The 17,537-nt window shown below is 41.6% G+C and overlaps 1 protein-coding gene across 1 annotated transcript; it reads right to left on the bottom strand.

Moving 5' to 3' along the window:
* Positions 1-539: 539 nt before the first annotated feature.
* avil (advillin) lies at positions 540-17,267 on the bottom strand (the record flags this gene model as incomplete). The annotated part of the gene is made up of 19 exons (XM_080846608.1): positions 540-653; positions 1,010-1,123; positions 1,229-1,294; positions 1,530-1,718; positions 3,405-3,549; positions 4,974-5,125; positions 6,145-6,324; positions 7,054-7,212; positions 7,759-7,896; positions 12,529-12,629; positions 12,919-13,072; positions 13,297-13,395; positions 13,796-13,874; positions 14,149-14,354; positions 15,054-15,164; positions 15,402-15,510; positions 15,652-15,848; positions 16,732-16,806; positions 17,208-17,267. 19 exons carry the CDS (start codon positions 17,265-17,267, stop codon positions 540-542), a joined length of 2,448 nt encoding a protein of 815 aa, XP_080702734.1.
* Positions 17,268-17,537: the final 270 nt, after the last annotated feature.

The following is a 17,537-nucleotide window of genomic DNA, read 5'->3' as shown; positions in this document are numbered from 1 at the left end:
CCCTGTGTTATTTAAGTAAAATAATACATACAATATGAATGTGGATGTGGTTTTATTCAGTTATATTTGGACGATTCTATCAAAAGAATCTGAACAGATTTAAAAATGGCAAATATACTATGACTGTAGACAAACAAATGAAATGGTCATGATGTCAATGGCTAAATCAACCAATACATTACTCCTACCTCTTAATCAACACACATGAGAATACACAATGTAAAACATGTGAGATTGACATCATAGGGCAAACCTATCTCTGAGGTTACACAGGCTACAAGGGCAGGTAGTGGAATCATGTATTTTTCATATATTCATATGCATACAGTTGATATCGTTGGTTTGTTGGTATAAACAGGAACGCAGGGCAATATAATTAAAACAATGTTGCTTTACATATCAGATATTTTATATATTTTAAATGTTATTAAGTCACTTCATTAAAATGATAAAAACAACAGACTGACGAAGGTTTATGACGTTGATAATTAAATCACAAAAAAGGATGCGTTGACAATGTTTTATTACAGTGCATATAATTAAAACAATCCCTTCCCCTTCTTCAAGCTGATCTGCTTCCACGGTGGCATATTGGCAAACTCGTCTTTAGACACTCCAAATATATCCTTGAAGTCTGTGTCTGAAAGGTGTTTCTGGATGATGGAGAGAGGGTGAAAGAAGAGTAAATGGGTGTTTGTGAGAGAAAAAAAAGTTAAAAATGAATGTGTCTGGAATTTATGTTTTTGATGAACAATGCTGGCCAAACAAACAGTTAAAAATCATTAAATCTGTACTCCAAAAACCTCCTGCCAGCATTCATGTCATATCTGGTCAATCAAAAACCATCACCCAAATGAACATTCTGAATGGCTTGTCACTTATTATTTTCCCCTCTGTTTTTCTCAATTCGTCAGTCTGTACAACCTTTAGCTATATTTACACACCAATTAGGAGATTAGAAACTAATGTTGGATGCAACTTTAGAATTAATTAAAGTGACCATGCTGACCTCTTTGTGGGCAGGATGCACTCCCTCAGGGAGCTCTTCGGCTTGTTTGTTGATAAGATCCTCAGCAGGGAAGCTCTTGAAGGTGATATTGCTATCTGCGCTGCTGTCCTCTTCCTGCAGGTAGATCCGTTCAGAAGTTATAGTCACTTTACATACATTCCTAATTGAGTTATAAAGCATGTAGTAAAAGTTTTACAAAACATAGTGGATTATCCTTACAGGCACTCGGGTCAGTGATGTCACTTCCCCTAGCTCCAACTTCAGCTGTTCATACGTTTTCCCTCCCTAAAAGAGTGGAGATAATTTACAATGCTGTGACATTTCATCAAAAACACACACACACACATACTTATGTATTTGCATACACATACACATACACAGACATACACATACCCAAACACACGTGCACATGCACACACTGAAACACTATTAATGTAGGGCTGTGCATGGACATCAGGCAGATATTCCTTTTTCTCATATGACAACTCTGCTCTCCAAATGCAGACCCTCGTTCACTCACACTCCATTTGGAAGGGTCCCAGGCCAAGAACCAGCCAGAGAAGGTGGGGGGCTCAAAGCCCTGCTTGACAAGCAGGATGGGGGTGTCAGGGTCGCGGGAGCCAGGGTGGGTACGCAGGTACTCCTTACAGGTTACCACCGACTCTTTACGCTCCTCCTCATTGGCCTGGTTACCCACCCACAGGAAGACCTGCAACAGATGGCAGCAGGAGTCACAAAGGGGAGGTCCGCTATAAAAAATAAAAATGATAGCTCTGGTGGCGTCATGGTGATAAGCACAGTCCTGGTGTATGTGTGCATAATGTATGCCAAATCATTGTTGATTTTATTATGAACATTATGTCTGGCATATTTGTAGCACAGTGACTTATACCATCGGTACTGAACACCTATCATCTCTCACTTTTGAATATGCTGTCTCTCCTATACGGAAACAATAGACAATCTGTCTCTCCATTATCATGAAGAATGGTTTGGAGTTGAATTGTGATTATGGTAAGGGTTAGCTGACAGGTAGTTGACAGGTAGTTGAAAGCTAAGCTTATTTGGCAGGCATTATTAAATGTTTGTGAAATAAGTGATAATGGTTTGTTATTCTACAACCCCAAATCAGAAAAAGTTTGGATGGTATAAATTATGTTAAAATTATAACTGAAAACAGTGATTTGTAAATTCTCTTCAACAGCACATTATTTGATGCTTTACCTCATGAATTTGATTGTTTTTTTTTTAAAAACACTTAATTCAAATTCTTGCAACATATTTCCCAAAAAGTCGGGACAGTAAAGCATTTATCACTTTGTAACATTGCCATTCCTTTTCACAACACTTTAGGGTCTGAAGCCACCAAGTGAGGAAGTGTTTCAGGTGTTACTTTGTCCCATTCTTCCCCCAAACAAACCTTTGCCAGAGGCACTGATTCAACCCTACACCATGACAAACCCTGGCTTTTGGTCTTGTTGCTGGTAACAGTCTGGATGGTATATTTCTTCCAAAAAGACCTGAAAAACTGATTCGTCTGACCACAGTACACGTTTTCAGTGTGTGATGGTCCATCCCAGAGGCTTCCGAGCCCAAAGAAGTCGACGTCACTTCTGGACATGGTTAACATAAGGCTTCCCTTTGGCACGGTAAAGTTTTAACTGCCATTTGTGGATGTAACTACGGTGGCTCAGGTGCTTGCACTGCCGCCTCACAGCAAGAAGGTCATGGGTCCCGCATGGGGCGCTGTTGGCTCTGGGGGGTAGGTCCGCCCCAGCCCTTCAGTGCTCAGGTGGGCTATCTCCCGGGCCTTTCTGTGTGGAGTTTGCATGTTCTCCCTGTGTTCACAAGGGATTTCCTCCACTAAGAACCCCAACAGAAAAAACATGCTAAAAGAACCGAACACCTGGGGGGTCCTGGAGGAAGGATGGGCCAGGATGGGAAAAGGCAGAGAATAAATTCACCGTGACCTCAGGTGTGTAAAACCTGACAATTATTTGTGTTTGCCAAAGTGATCCTGAGCCTATGTGGTTATACCGCTTAAAGATGAAAGACGGTTTTTGATGCAGTGCCATCTGAGGGTTCGTAGATCACGGTTATTCAGCTAAGGCTTGTGCCCTTGCCCTTTATGCACTGAAATTCCTCCAGATTCCTTGTTATGCACAGTGAAAGGTGAAGTATTTGGATGTATATTTACAAATCAAATGAAGTTGAACAGACAAAACATGAAAAAACTTGTGTTCATACTGTCTGCAATGAAATACAAGTCAAGGTCAATTTATAAATCACAGCTTTCTTTTTTTATTTGCATTTTCCATACTGTCCCAACTTTTTTCATTTGGGGTTGTACTTTTTTGCACATTTAAAGGTAATTTGTAATGAATGTGTTATGTACCTGATCCCATGTGTCTAAAAGCATGACGTCATCCTCGCTGAGGTCATCTTGAGTGAATTCCGTAACCTCAGAGACAGTAAATCGCCCTGTCTTATTGGAGCATTCAAAGAGGCGTGGCTGATGATCCATTGAGGACTGCTGCAGTCTGAGGAGGTGGTGAGACCCATGTGATTAAATGTCTCCAGAGACCTCGAGATTTTCTGATTAAAAGTCTGAAACTGAACGTTTCCAGAACCAAAGGCGTCTTTCTAAGGATATTAAATAAATATTTAAAAAGACTGAATGTAGAGATTGTTACTTCCAATTGGTGATCGAATTACACACAGCAATCTAACCCCCTGTTGGAATACTCAATGTTTCTCATACTTCGCTGTAAATTCTTATAAATTAGCTTTACTCAGTATAAGGGGGAAAACTGATTGCCTCAAAATTAAAAAAGTATTTAAAGTAACTGATTACTCGTAAGTGGTAAAACTTTAAACTGTTACTACAGAGTATGTATTGTTTGGTAACATAACCTCAAAATTGCAAATTCGCTTAACTTCTGAAACCATTTCAAGTGTACTGATGGTCTGACTACCCTTACGCACAAATGGGAGCACCTTTGAAACACACACAGCATGTGTCAAATCTCATATGTAGGGTTCAATATCTGGACGTACATAATTGATATGTCAACTTCAATCTAAAGGTGCTACCACTTTTAGAGTTCTATTTACTCTTAGGCCTCTTACACAGAAGGGAAGACTCAGATGAACAACATACCCTTGAAATTCTATTCTTACACATTTTAAAGTAACAGAAAGCAATATCTTTTATGAAGATATCTGAATTGGATTTGGCCTGTGGTCCTCTCTATAATGGTGATCCTGACCATACTCTCAAACATAACCTACGCCGTTATAATGCTCATGAGCTGTTTTACCATGCACACATCTTGAGAAGCCGCACAAAACTCTTCAAAGCCAAATTAAACATTAAAACAAGAAAGTGGCATTTACCCATAATCCCTAGAACCGAATGTTTGCAGTGGCAGTGCAACAGCCTTTGGGTGGTTAATGAGCATAATTTGCTTGATTGTGTGGATAAATGCCAAGCTGTTGGCCTTCAGAAGGGGGCCTTGCATTTTCACCATGCTTCTGATGCTGGTGGACACTATGTTTGTTTTGTGTTTTAACACATTTATCCCCCATTTTTAGCATATGGTGTGAAGTTAACTTTTATGTCCAATAATTTAGCATTAACCTTAAAACAAACTTTAAATAACTTAATCTTTCAAGACTAATTTCTGTTTAAAATGTTTGCCATTACGCCATTGTGGTTAGGACAGGTATTTGAAGGTCAGGTGTTGAGTGTTACCATCACTACGTAGTCTCATATCCACTTTATGACCATACTAGATTAGTAAAGCTCGCTCTAAAGTAATGAATAAATTGAGGTTTTTCTCTGCTGAAGAAATGCTAACTTGATTTGTGTTTGTGTTGAAGTTACCATTAGTTTTTCTCACTAACCTCAACACTATAAATCTGAAAAGTGAATTTAAGATCAATCCTCCATCCCACAGCATACCTCTTATCATTTGCATACGGGGCCTTGCCTCCCAACAACACCCAGAACTCCCCAGGCTCCTGCCCCTCTGCGATGGTCTCCTCTTCAGCATTGTCTGGTCCAATGACCTTGCTGATCTCTTTGGCCATGGCTCTCTCATCACCACTGGAGCCCTACAGGGGAAGGGGGAAACACAGTGTGTGGTGTAAGGGACAGGAAATGGATGAGCCAAGCATGCACTGATGCTGTTACAAACTCTCCATGTCTGCAGGTGAAGAACTAACAACACCCTCTCATGTTTGCTGAAGCCACCCACTCTCAACTTATCTCTGACACAGCAGAACTGCATTTACCACCATGATGAATGTATATCACATCCAGCCCTATACGAGATCAGACAGGTCTTGTGCTTAGCATAACAATGAGGCTGCACATTTCACAATTATTAAATTGTGATAAAAAAAACCTATTATCATATGTATAACCTAGATGGATCAAAGATGCAAAGGTTAGAGAATCTTTGTGTATTGAGACATGAGCAACAACATGAGGGTGGTAAGAGGCCAACACCCTGGTCTCAGCATATATAAACTTTTGTGGAAGTATTGTTATAATTATTTAACAATATCTATACATTCAATGAGTGCAAACATCTTCTATGTTTTAAAGAAGAGATTTGTGTTTTGAGAAAGACTGCAAAACAGATGCATTCTGGGAGAAAATGCATGGCTTGTAGAATTTAGTAGACGTTCTACCAGTCCAATGCAGGATTCAAATCAGCTGCTGGAGTTTGAAAGCCTTTATTGTCATTGTATTTGCATACAACGAAATGTGGAGTGCTGCTCCTGTTAGTGCAACACGGACAACACAATAAGCTAAAAAAAGATTACAAACTGCAGTGGTATGGAGTACAAGTACTCCCCCTGAGATACGTTGCAAATAAACAGGGTACGATTTTTGTCTAAGTAAGATTTTTGTCATTTGAATTGTCATTTTTGGAGAGACAATTCCCACTCACTCGCGCATGCACACCCGTGCAGAGGAATTTGTACACACCGGCATAGAATAGCACTCGCACTCACAAACAATCCCCAGACAGAGAAACTCAGTCACACTCATAATCACTTACAAATCCATCAAAATGTCCGCACTCACACAGACACATCCTCCTTCATGCTGTGTGCCCACATACCTTTCCACACCACAGGTAAATACCAGCCTGGCTTTTTAGCAGAAAAACATCATTGGAGTTGAGGCAGCCAGCCAGGGCGGGGACCTCGATGGCTTTGGTGTTGGACGGGTCAGAACCGCTGACCTGGAACAGTCGCACTGGCGGCTCTGGATCTGAACCCCCTTTCCTAGAGGTGCCACCCTGAAGAACACATATGTTTGTTTATTTCCGTATAATATAACCTATGGCACCATGATTCTGAAATGTCCCTTTTGAGAACAAAGAACTCTATCTTTCTGTCTATCTATCTATGTTAGAATCATCTCCATCAAATGTCTTGCAGTCAAATACCTTTGAACTGGTTGGGATAGAAATCGGACCTTTGTCATGACCTCTGAGCACAGAGTGGTCACATGACACAAATACAGTTCCTATGACGGTGGGTTGCGTATTTATCAAAGTCACATACCGGAAGTGACGTAGTGTTTCTAAGTGTCAGAATCAACTTTTTCTTAGGATTTTTTAGGGTTAGGGTTAGGGTAAGAGTATAAGGCTAAAAACTCGGTCTCGGTACCCCTACCAATGCCTGAAAGTACGTTACACTTCCTGAACCCCCTGTGTATGACGTCATATGACGCCGATATGTGACTTTCAGGCATCTGATAAATCCGCAACCATGACGCTGGGGTTCTCAATTCTGCTCTTGGGGTGCCCTGGACTGACATTCTATGCATTCCTGTCCCAGGCGCACCTGATCATTTGTATTGAAATCAATCAACGCTCTTGACTAGCTGAATCAGGTGTATTCATCTAACTAAGAGTGCCACAGAATAAGTCAGTTAAGAAAACAGTGCATAGCAGCAGGCCTGCAAGAGCAGCATTCTGAATTACTGAGCATTTATTAAGGTGATGGTTTAATATTGCACTCACCTCAAAGATGACCATCTTGCCCTTGAACATGGCCATGAAGTGCCTGGGCTCCTTGCCCATGGTCACCCTCACCTGGACAGGCTCGTCATTGTACTTCTGGTCCAGTTCCACAGCCTGGAAGGCACTGGCCGCCAGCTCATCCTGCGTAGCGTGTCTGCCCTGCAGAGAGATGCCACCAGCGGACTTCTATTTCTAGGCACTTGTATCTACATCACGAGATCGTGCTATCCCACTCAATGTGACCTGTTTTGAATTCTTTCTTGTTGGGATTTAAATCGGCTCAGATTATTTTCTACATCAAGCAGCTACCGATCTGGCCCAGATCTGGCCCTCATCTGGCCCAGGAGACTATTTCATGTGGTGTTTACTCCTGTTGTTTACAACAGTTTTTCACACAAATATAAAGGCACAATACAGCATCTATATTGATCTGTACTGGGAACACCAAGCCAAACATCACACAGTTCTTCATGAGTATCCCAATTTAGCTCCTCTTTTTTCAATCTCAATGGTTTTGGACTAAAGCATTTGCCAAATACTGTACATTTTAACTTAAATTGAAATTGAAAAAAGGGTTTAAAGCTCAACTGACAACATTTTTTTGGTTTTAGTGTAAAAAATCCAGACTCAACCCATTCTTATAAATAACCTGTGACTGCTCTGTTTTTAGTGGCACAGGTCCATCCTGTGGAAGTGGGCTGTTACCTGCCATATGTAGAGCATGTAGTTCTTCCTGATGTTGACTTGATAGGTGTACAGGATGAGGTAGCAGTCCCCGCCATAGAAGTAGCCATGCCACTCTGGCTCTACAGGGACCAGCTCCAGGTTCTCAATCCGCCATACCTGTAATGCACCAGCAGCAGGACAAAGGGATGAGAGTTTACAAGACATTCACTTTTCCTGTTTCTGCAAGGTCACTTCCTTTCAGCCACTGTGTGATCTTTGAGACCTCCATCCCAAATGGCTGTTCCATTTTTATCTTATTCACTGTTCCTCCTTTGTCTTTACCTTTCTTCTCCTCTCCTATCTTCATCATCTCTTCTCTTGCATTTCACACTGATGCAGTTACAAGCTCTCCATGTCTGCATATGAAGAACTATCAACACTCTCTATACGTCTCTGACACAGCAAGATTGCATTCACCACCATGATGAATGTATATAACATCCAGCCGTATAGGAGATCAGACAGGTCTTGTGCTTAGCATAACAATGAGGCTGCACATTTCACAATGAAATTGTGATAAAACCAATCATCATGTGTATAACCTAGAAGGATCACAGGTGCAAAGATCAGAGAATGTCTGTGAAACGAGACATGAGCTTCAGCACAAGGGTGTTTAGAGGCCAACACCCTGGTCTCAGCATATATAAAATATTGCTGAAGTATTGCTTATTATTTTACCATGTCATTACGTACAATGAGTGCCAACAACTTGTGAATTTCAAAGAGACTTGGGTTTTGAGACAGAATGCAAAACAAATGCATTCTGGGAGAAAATGACTGGCTTGACATTCTACCATCAACAAGACAAAAAAAGGGAGGAGAGTTTACAAGACAGTCACTTGTCCTGTTTCTGCAATGTCACTTTCTTTCAGCCACTGTGTGAACTTTGAGACTTCCGTCCCAAATGGCCGTTCCATTTTTATCTTATTCCATCTGCTCATTTTCTGTGTCCCTGTTCATCTCATCCTCACTGTTTCCCCTTACTATTTTTCTTTCTTCCCCTCTCCTATCTTCATCACCTCTTCTCTTGCACTTCACACTGATGCAGTAATAAGCTCTCCATGTCTGCATGTGAAGAACTAACAGCTCCCTCTCATGGCGATAGATCACGTTTGCGGAACAAATGTACCCACCCATTCTCTACATAATTGTGACAGAGCAAGACTGTATTCACCACCATGATGAATGTGTATCACATCCAGCTCTGTTGGTTATTACCTTTCGCCTATAGATCAGACAGGTCTTGTGCTTAGCATAACAATGAGGCTGCACATTTCACAATAAAATTGTGATAAAAGCAATCATCATGTGTATAACCTAGAAGGATCAAAGATGCAAAGATCACAGAATGTCTGTGTAACGAGACATGAGCCTCAACATGAGGGTGTTTAGAGGCCAACGCCCTGGTCTAAGCATATATAAAATATTGTGGAATTATTGTTATAATTATTTAACAATATCTATACATTCAATGAGGGCAAACATCTTGTGATTTTTAAAGTGGAGACTTGTGTTTTGAGACAAAATGCAAAACAGATGCATTCTGGGAAAAAACATTACTGGCTTGACATTCTACCATCAACAAGACAAAGGGAGGAGAGTTTAAAAGACAGTCACTATGTTTCTGCAAGGTCACTTCCTTTCAGCCACTGTGTGATCTTTGAGACCTCCGTTCCAAATGGCTGTTCCATTTTTATCTTATTCCATCTGCTCATCTTCTCCTCACTGTTCCTCCTGTCTTTACCTTTCTTCCCCTCTCCTATCTTCATCATCTATTCTCTTGCATTTCACACTGATGCAGTTACAAGCTCTCCATATGAAGAACTATCAACACTCTCTATATGTCTCTGACACAGCAAGACTGCATTCACCACCATGATGAATGTATATAACATCCAGCCGTATAGGAGATCAGACTGGTCTTGTGCTTGGCATAACAATGAGGCTGCACAGTTCACAATCAAATTGTGATAAAACCAATCATCATATGTATAACCTAGAAGGATCAAAAATGCAAAGATCACAGAATGTCTGTGTAACGAGACATGAACTTCAACACAAGGGTGTTTAGAGGCCAACACCCTGGTCTCAGCATATATAAAATATTGCTGAAGTATTGCTTATTATTTTACCATGTCATTACGTACAATGAGTGCCAACAACTTGTGAATTTCAAAGAGACTTGGGTTTTGAGACAGAATGCAAAACAAATGCATTCTGGGAGAAAATGACTGGCTTGACATTCTACCATCAACAAGACAAAGGGAGGAGAGTTTACAAGACAGTCACTTGTCCTGTTTCTGCAATGTCACTTCCTTTCAGCCACTGTGTGACCTTTGAGACTTCCGTCCCAAATGGCCGTTCCATTTTTATCTTATTCCATCTGCTCATCTTCTGTGTCCCTGCTCATCTCATCCTCAGTGTCCCCCCTTACTCTTTACCTTTCTTCCCCTTTCCTATCTTCATCATCTCATCTCTTGCACTTCACACTAATGCAGTAACAAGCTCTCCATGTCTGCATGTAAAGAACTAACAGCTCCCTCTCATGGTGATACATCACGTTTGCTGAACAAATGTACCCACCCATTCTCTACATAATTGTGACAGCGCAAGACTTTGTTCACCGCCATGATGAATGTATATCACGTTCAGCCCTGTTGGTTATTACCTTTCACCTATAGGAGATCAGACAGGTCTTGTGCTTAGCATAACAATGAGGCTGCACATTTCACAATTTAATTGTGATCTGACCAATCATCATGTTTATAACCTAGAAGGATCAAAGTTGCTGAGGTCAGACAATGTATGTGTAACGAGACATGAGCTTCAACATGAGGGTGATTAGAGGCCAACGCCCTGGTCTCAGCTTGTATAAAATATTGTTGAAATTTTGTTAGAATTATTTAACAATATCTATACACTCAATGAGTGCAAACATCTTGTGATTTTTAAAGAAGAGACTTGTGTTTTGAGACAAAATGCAAAACAGATGCATTCTGGGAGAAAATGACTGGCTTGACATTCTATCATCAATAAGACAAAGGGAGGAGGGTTTAAAAGACAGTCACTATTATGTTTTTGCACTGTCCCTTCCTTTCAGCCACTGTGTGATCTTTGAGACCTCCATCCCAAATGGCCGTTCCATTTTTATCTTATTCCATCTGCTCATCTTCTGTGTCCCTGTTCATCTCATCCTCACTGTTTCCCCTTTCCTATCTTCATCACCTCTTCTCTTGCACTTCACACTGATGCAGTTACAAGCTCTCCATGTCTGCATATGAAAAACTATCAACACTCTCTATATGTCTCTGACACAGCAAGACTGCATTCACCACCATGATGAATGTATATAACATCCAGCCCTTTAGGAGATCAGACAGGTCTTGTGCTTAGCATAACAATGAGGCTGCACATTTCACAATCAAATTGTGATCGGACCAATCATCATGTGTATAACCTAGAAGGATCAAAGATGCAAAGATCAGAGAATGTCTGTGTAACGAGACATGAGCTTCAACACGAGGGTGTTTAGAGGCCAACACCCTGGTGTCAGCATATATAAAATATTGCCGAAGTATTGCTATGATTATTTAACGATATCATTACATACAATGACTGAAAACATCTTGTGAATTCCAAAGAGACCTGGGTTTTGAGACAGAATGCAAAACAAATGCATTCTGGGAGAAAATGACTGGCTTGACATTCTACCATCAACAAGACAAAGGGAGGAGAGTTTAAAAGACAGTCACTTGTCCTGTTTCTGCAATGTCACTTCCTTTCAGCCACTGTGTGACCTTTGAGACTTCCGTCCCAAATGGCCGTTCCATTTTTATCTTATTCCATCTGCTCATTTTCTGTGTCCCTGTTCATCTCCTCCTCACTGTTTCCCCTTTCTCTTTTCCTTTCTTCCCCTCTCCTATCTTCATCACCTCTTCTCTTGCACTTCACACTGATGCAGTAACAAGCTCTCCATGTCTGCATGTAAAGAACTAACAGCTCCCTCTCATGGTGATAGATCACGTTTGCTGAACAAATGGACCCACCCATTCTCTACATAATTGTGACAGCGCAAGACTTTGTTCACCGCCATGATGAATGTATATCACGTCCAGCCCTGTTGGTAATTACTTTTCACCTATAGGAGATCAGACAGGTCTTGTGCTTAGCATAACAATGAGGCTGCACATTTCACAATTGAATTGTGATCGGACCAATCATCATGTGTATAACCTAGAAGAATCAAATACCTAAGGTCAGAGAATGTCTGTGTAACGAGACATGAGCCTCAACATGAGGGTGTTTAGAGGCCAACGCCCTGGTCTCAGCTTATATCAAATATTGTTGAAGTTTTATTATAATTATTAACAATATACACTCAATGAGTGCAAACATCTTGTGATTTTTAAAGAAGAGACTTGGGTTTGAGACAAAATGCAAAACAGAGAACAGAGAAAATGACTGGCTTGACATTCTACCATCAACAAGACAAAGGGAGGAGAGTTTAAAAGACAGCCACTATATGTTTCTGCAAGGTCACTTCCTTTCAGCCACTGTGTGAACTTTGAGACCTCCGTCCCAAATGGCCGTTTGAGACTTCCGTTCCAAATGGCCTTTCTTCCCCTCTCCTATCTTCACCATCGCTTCTCTTGCACTACCCTCACCGTTCTTGACTCCACTTCTCTCCTCATGTCTCCTCTCCTACCCTTTGCCCTCTTCCCCTCCCACCACCTCTTACCCATCTCGTACCTCCACTACTCCACTCCCATCATCAACCATGCGCTCTTGGGCAGCAATCTCTGGCATCACGTGCATCCTGCTGGCATCAAACTTCTCCTGGGTCACTTTGGCTGCAGACACAAAATGACTGAGATCAGTCACCAAGCTCAGAGGAAGAACAGCGGAGACCTCATGGCCACATTATTTCAATGGTGTACAGTATGTGTAGACGTGTATACGAAAACATTAAACATATGCTTATCAAAAAGTACCATTCAAAAACACAGACACACACAGACACACACACACTCCTGACAGCCATACTAAAACTCTTCTCTGCATTAACCCCAGCACAAATGACGGCTGTGTCGTGCAAATCCAGTGACGGTGCAGATGATCTTGTCAGGTTGCACCACTCACCCACTCTCCCCACTGAGTGTGTTTTCCCTAGGCCAACCGTCTGCTCTTTGACCCGCCAGCTTTGGAAGAGCTGCTTGAAGAGAGCAGACTCTCCCCCGTCGTTCACCGTCTCTACGTTGGTGGTGTGGGAATACCCCTTCAGCTTAATAAACTCCTGGTAAGAAAGAGAACCAGACCAGAGGTAGAGTGTAGTCACACTGTTTTTCACAATTTTATTTTGTGCTGAAAGTAACCGCCAATATCTGTCATTCCTCTTTTCAGGCTGGGTGAGGGTAAGGGCTTGGCAATCATCAAGATGTATTGTGGTATGGAGCAGAAGACTACAAAAAATATCCCCTCTCTCACAATGGATTAATGAAGGAACTAATTCATCCATACCAGAGCTCTTGACATGGCAGTCTGCCTCTCAGCCTTGGTGGCTTTCTTCCCTTTCCACACAAACACCTTCAGCCCTCCCTGGTCCAAGAAATAGCAGTCCTGAAAACCAAAACATTATCCTGATTAGCACTGAGATCACAGGACCATTCTGACAATAATCTAAATAAACAGGAACAAATCTGAAAAACTAATCATCAAAATGGGCATGGCAGCCCATGTTCATGGATAAAGAGATCATAACTCACTGAGTGGAGCAGCTCCAATATCACTGCACTACTGAAAGCACATCAACATAAGCACCCTACTCCTGCTCCACCTCAATCTCTATTTCAACCTTATATACTGTATTTAGAACACAGGATTTCAACAGAATTGTCAGACTTTAACATTGCATAACCTATTTATATTCAATTTGTTTTAAGTATTTAGTTTTAAGTCCTAAACAGATCTAATGTTAGAGTGTAAATGAAGAATAAAGTGAATCTTTGAGCCTACATACGTCATGATTTAATAAATCCTGCACGAGTGGCCTAGCCCCGACCTCTGTCACCTTCATCACACCATCAGCATCTGAGACACTGGGAACAGAAGGAGATGTGTTTCTCAGACAACATAACATGTAAGCCACTATCAAAGGGAAAAAGTTACAACAAGCAAAAAGAACAAGTTCAGAATCTGCATGAAGAATCAATATTCCAAACAAATATTATGACCAGAATAATTGTATGTTGTGACATCAAAAAACTCAGTAGGTAATATTCAAATGGAGAACAGTTATTTGAAATAATAATAATCTGAATTAATCTATGAATGAAACAGACGTTTATGAACACACTCCTACTCTCCTCTTACTGGTAGAGGGTGAGCTGGCACTTCTGCTCCTGGTTAGGTGTGTCATCAGGTACTGCACTGGACAGCCTGTCCGGCTGCTCTCCCAGAGTACTTTTCAGGACTTCCATCAGGTGGGGGCTGTCCCCCTTCACATCGCCCTCGATCACCCCGATCTCCGCCCGACCCCCCCTCTCTCGGTCACGGATGTCCTTGGCCAGCTGCATGCCCTGGAGGCATGTTGGAAGCAGTGATGATAGGTGCAGGATGACTTGGCATTTTGTTTTTATATTATACCGACCCAAGGCAAGGTACATTACGCTGAGGAACATTTATACGCCCTCTGGAATCATAACCATCGTTGGACTGCCCTCCGGAAGGTTTCGGCCTCAATGGGGACCAGAACTGTTGCAGTCAGCATCCCTCTAGAACTCTACACTGATGTGCTATTCTGAAACCTGAACTTCAAAAACACCCTACACCCTACATCATGCAATCATTCAGTAACATGATTGCACTCCACTATACTGGATATTTCAGATCAGTGGTTATCATTTGGGGGAAAAGGAAAAAGACGGGAGGGAGAGGAACATGTGTGTTGTTGTGCAAACAAAAGCACTGTGATAATCATTTCAGTTATATTTATTGTTGCCCACACTTCCACCAGCCTATGGTCTGCTTCTGTATCCCTCTCTTTCCTGTAAGAGCATTCTTCCTACCGCAAATATACCTTTCTACATTAACTGATAACAGATCAATAATGAAACCTTGCACTATTGCTGAATGAAGCAGTTTGCTGGACAGTAGCCTTCTAGATAGCCTAATTGTAATCAATAGTATTTATTTTTGGGAAGTCTAATAAACTGTAGCTTAGACTAACTGGCCAATAAGGGGCGGACAGAAATGAATCAGGAAGTGAGGAGTCATACCTTCAGCCTCTCCTGTCTGTTGCTCTCTGGGCCATTCCACTGGATGATGACTTTGCCCGTGTCCAGCAGGAACACATCGCCCAGGTTAAAGCTTTGCCACTTCATCTCTACCTGTTCAGATGAAACAAGACAAAGGAGAACCATGCACCGCAATTCAAATTAGTCCTCTGCACTTGCCTACATTTATTGGAGCATTTGAGCAGAAACTTTGTGGTGATGCAGGGCTGATTGAAGGCTAGCTCTGTAGATGACTGATTGGGGTTGCATAGAGCAGTCAAAACACTCATGAGTCTGAAGGTTTGGCTTTTCCCCGGAATGGGAATGTAGATTGAGCCTTTCTTGCTGTACCTCCATTGCAGTAACTCTTCGCTTGCCCTTCACATGTAGGAGTCTCTGGATATCGTAGGTGTTAACCTCAGTGTGCCTCATGCCTGAGGCCACACCACCCTTCTTGTAGCTGAAGAAAAACAAAGACACCTGTGACAAAGATTTGGGCACTCGTGTATTTTGTTAAACAAACTAAATATAATCCTTTTTGCATCTCAAAACAACACATCCTTGTATTAGCTTCTGCTTGAATGCCCTCGAGAGGCCTTACATGACGCCCTGCTTGAAGTATCCACGGAACGTGTCAGACTCATGGTTCTGGACCTCTCTGTGCTGGATCGGACCGGAACCCAGGAACTCGTCCAGCTGCACGGTGTACACAGCGGCTGCCCCCTGCTCATCCTGGCTGGACTCGGAGCCGATCCAATAGTGGATGTCATAGAACACAGCGTTACTGACCTTCCGAGTCTAAAGCGGAGAGGGGGTCAAGCAAAGTGTGTGTGTTTTAGGTTTGTGTTTTAGGTTTGTGTATGTGAGTGTAAGTGTGTGTGACAGAGAGCGAGAGAGGGGTTATTAGGTGACTATTAAATATGAGTGTAAAGGTGTGCACAGGTGAGTACACAGTAGCAAGTGTATACTTGGTAGGTGTGTAGAATAGGGAAGAAACAGGCATGATGAGGAAATAACTACTTAAAGAGGAAGATAGAGAGAAAGACCGCTGGATAAAGAGAGACTGAGTAGATGGAGAGATAGTGGGAAAGAGGAAGACAGGAAGAGAGAAGCAAGGTCGACTCTGTGGACGGGAGCGTAGAGAGATATAAACACATTAGGAAAAGAGGGAGGTTCAAAGTAAAGAGGAAGAAAGGTGACATGATGCAAGAATAAACACACACGGACGAGAGCGTGAACGGGGGTCAAAGCAGTGTACGTGAAAGTCAGGTCAAGTCTTTTTATTGTCAGATAGACAGAACAACAGAGTCGGACTGGGCACTGAAATTCTTAGGACAGGACACCGTACCACACTACCATAACATAACATAACATAACATAACATAACATAACATAACATAACATAACATAACATAACATAACATAACATATAAGTACTCCAAAAGGAAGACAGAGAAAGAGAATGGGTAGAGGGAAGTGAGGAGTTGGAAGAGGGGAAGCATGGCAGCAGAAGGGGGTCAAGGGAAGCGCCCTGCAGATAATGATCTCAGGCATCCAGATAGACACGCAAAGCAGATGGAAATGCAGACAGTGCCTTTCACCAGAGCATTGTAAACTAATTTGATGTATTCATATGTGAGTTTTCTGTCCTAAAAGCGGTCTGTTCACATCCAGCACTTACATAAATGAGCACGTAGCAGTCGCCCTCAAAGAAATTTCCATGGGATTTCTCTGGAACCAGAACTAACTCCATTTTCTGTAAAACAAATCAAGATGGCGATGAAGCCTCCAGAATTCCCTTAGGACACTCTGATGAGTACAGAACACATTTAGATGTTCTCTGTGCCAAAGTGCCCAAGAACACATTTAAAGCAGTATATTCAAGTGTATTGAGGGTATGACATAGCATGTAAATAATATCTGTTAAAATATTTCTGTGCAATAGAATTCTGAAATTATATATATTAATAAAAAGAGCATGATTGAAATAATGTCTGACAAAACACCTGTGTGTAAATCAAATGAGTTTAAGTGTGACATTGAACAATCAACACTGAATTGTTAACCAATATTGTGTAGTCACATGGTTGTGTAGCCAAAAAATTGCAGCTTTGCTTAATGTTACAAATATTTGCAATGGTATCAGATGAACTGTACCTCTATTCGCCAAATAATAATCCCAGGAGTCTGGGTGACGGCCCGAAATGTGTACTCCATGATGTCTTGATTTCCTGGTCACAATCTCTTATTACCTCCTGTCAAAGTCGGAACCCAAGCAGGAAATTAGTCATTGCTACCCTCAGCTATAAGGGTTTTGAAATTTGTGAGTTAAAACACTCTACAGTCCAATGCCTTTTCGACTTTTCTAAGTTGTCTGATATGCCTGGGTGTTTTTGCACATTTTCCTTAACTAAAAACATTGATGCACAAATGGAATATCTGATTATATTCTAGAAGACCTCAGCAATAATAACATGTAAGTAAAAG

The sequence above is a fragment of the Sprattus sprattus genome (assembly GCF_963457725.1).
Source record: "Sprattus sprattus genome assembly, chromosome: 10".
In the NCBI taxonomy this organism is placed as follows: Eukaryota; Metazoa; Chordata; class Actinopteri; order Clupeiformes; family Clupeidae; genus Sprattus; species Sprattus sprattus.
This window is presented reverse-complemented; position numbering and strand designations above follow the sequence as displayed.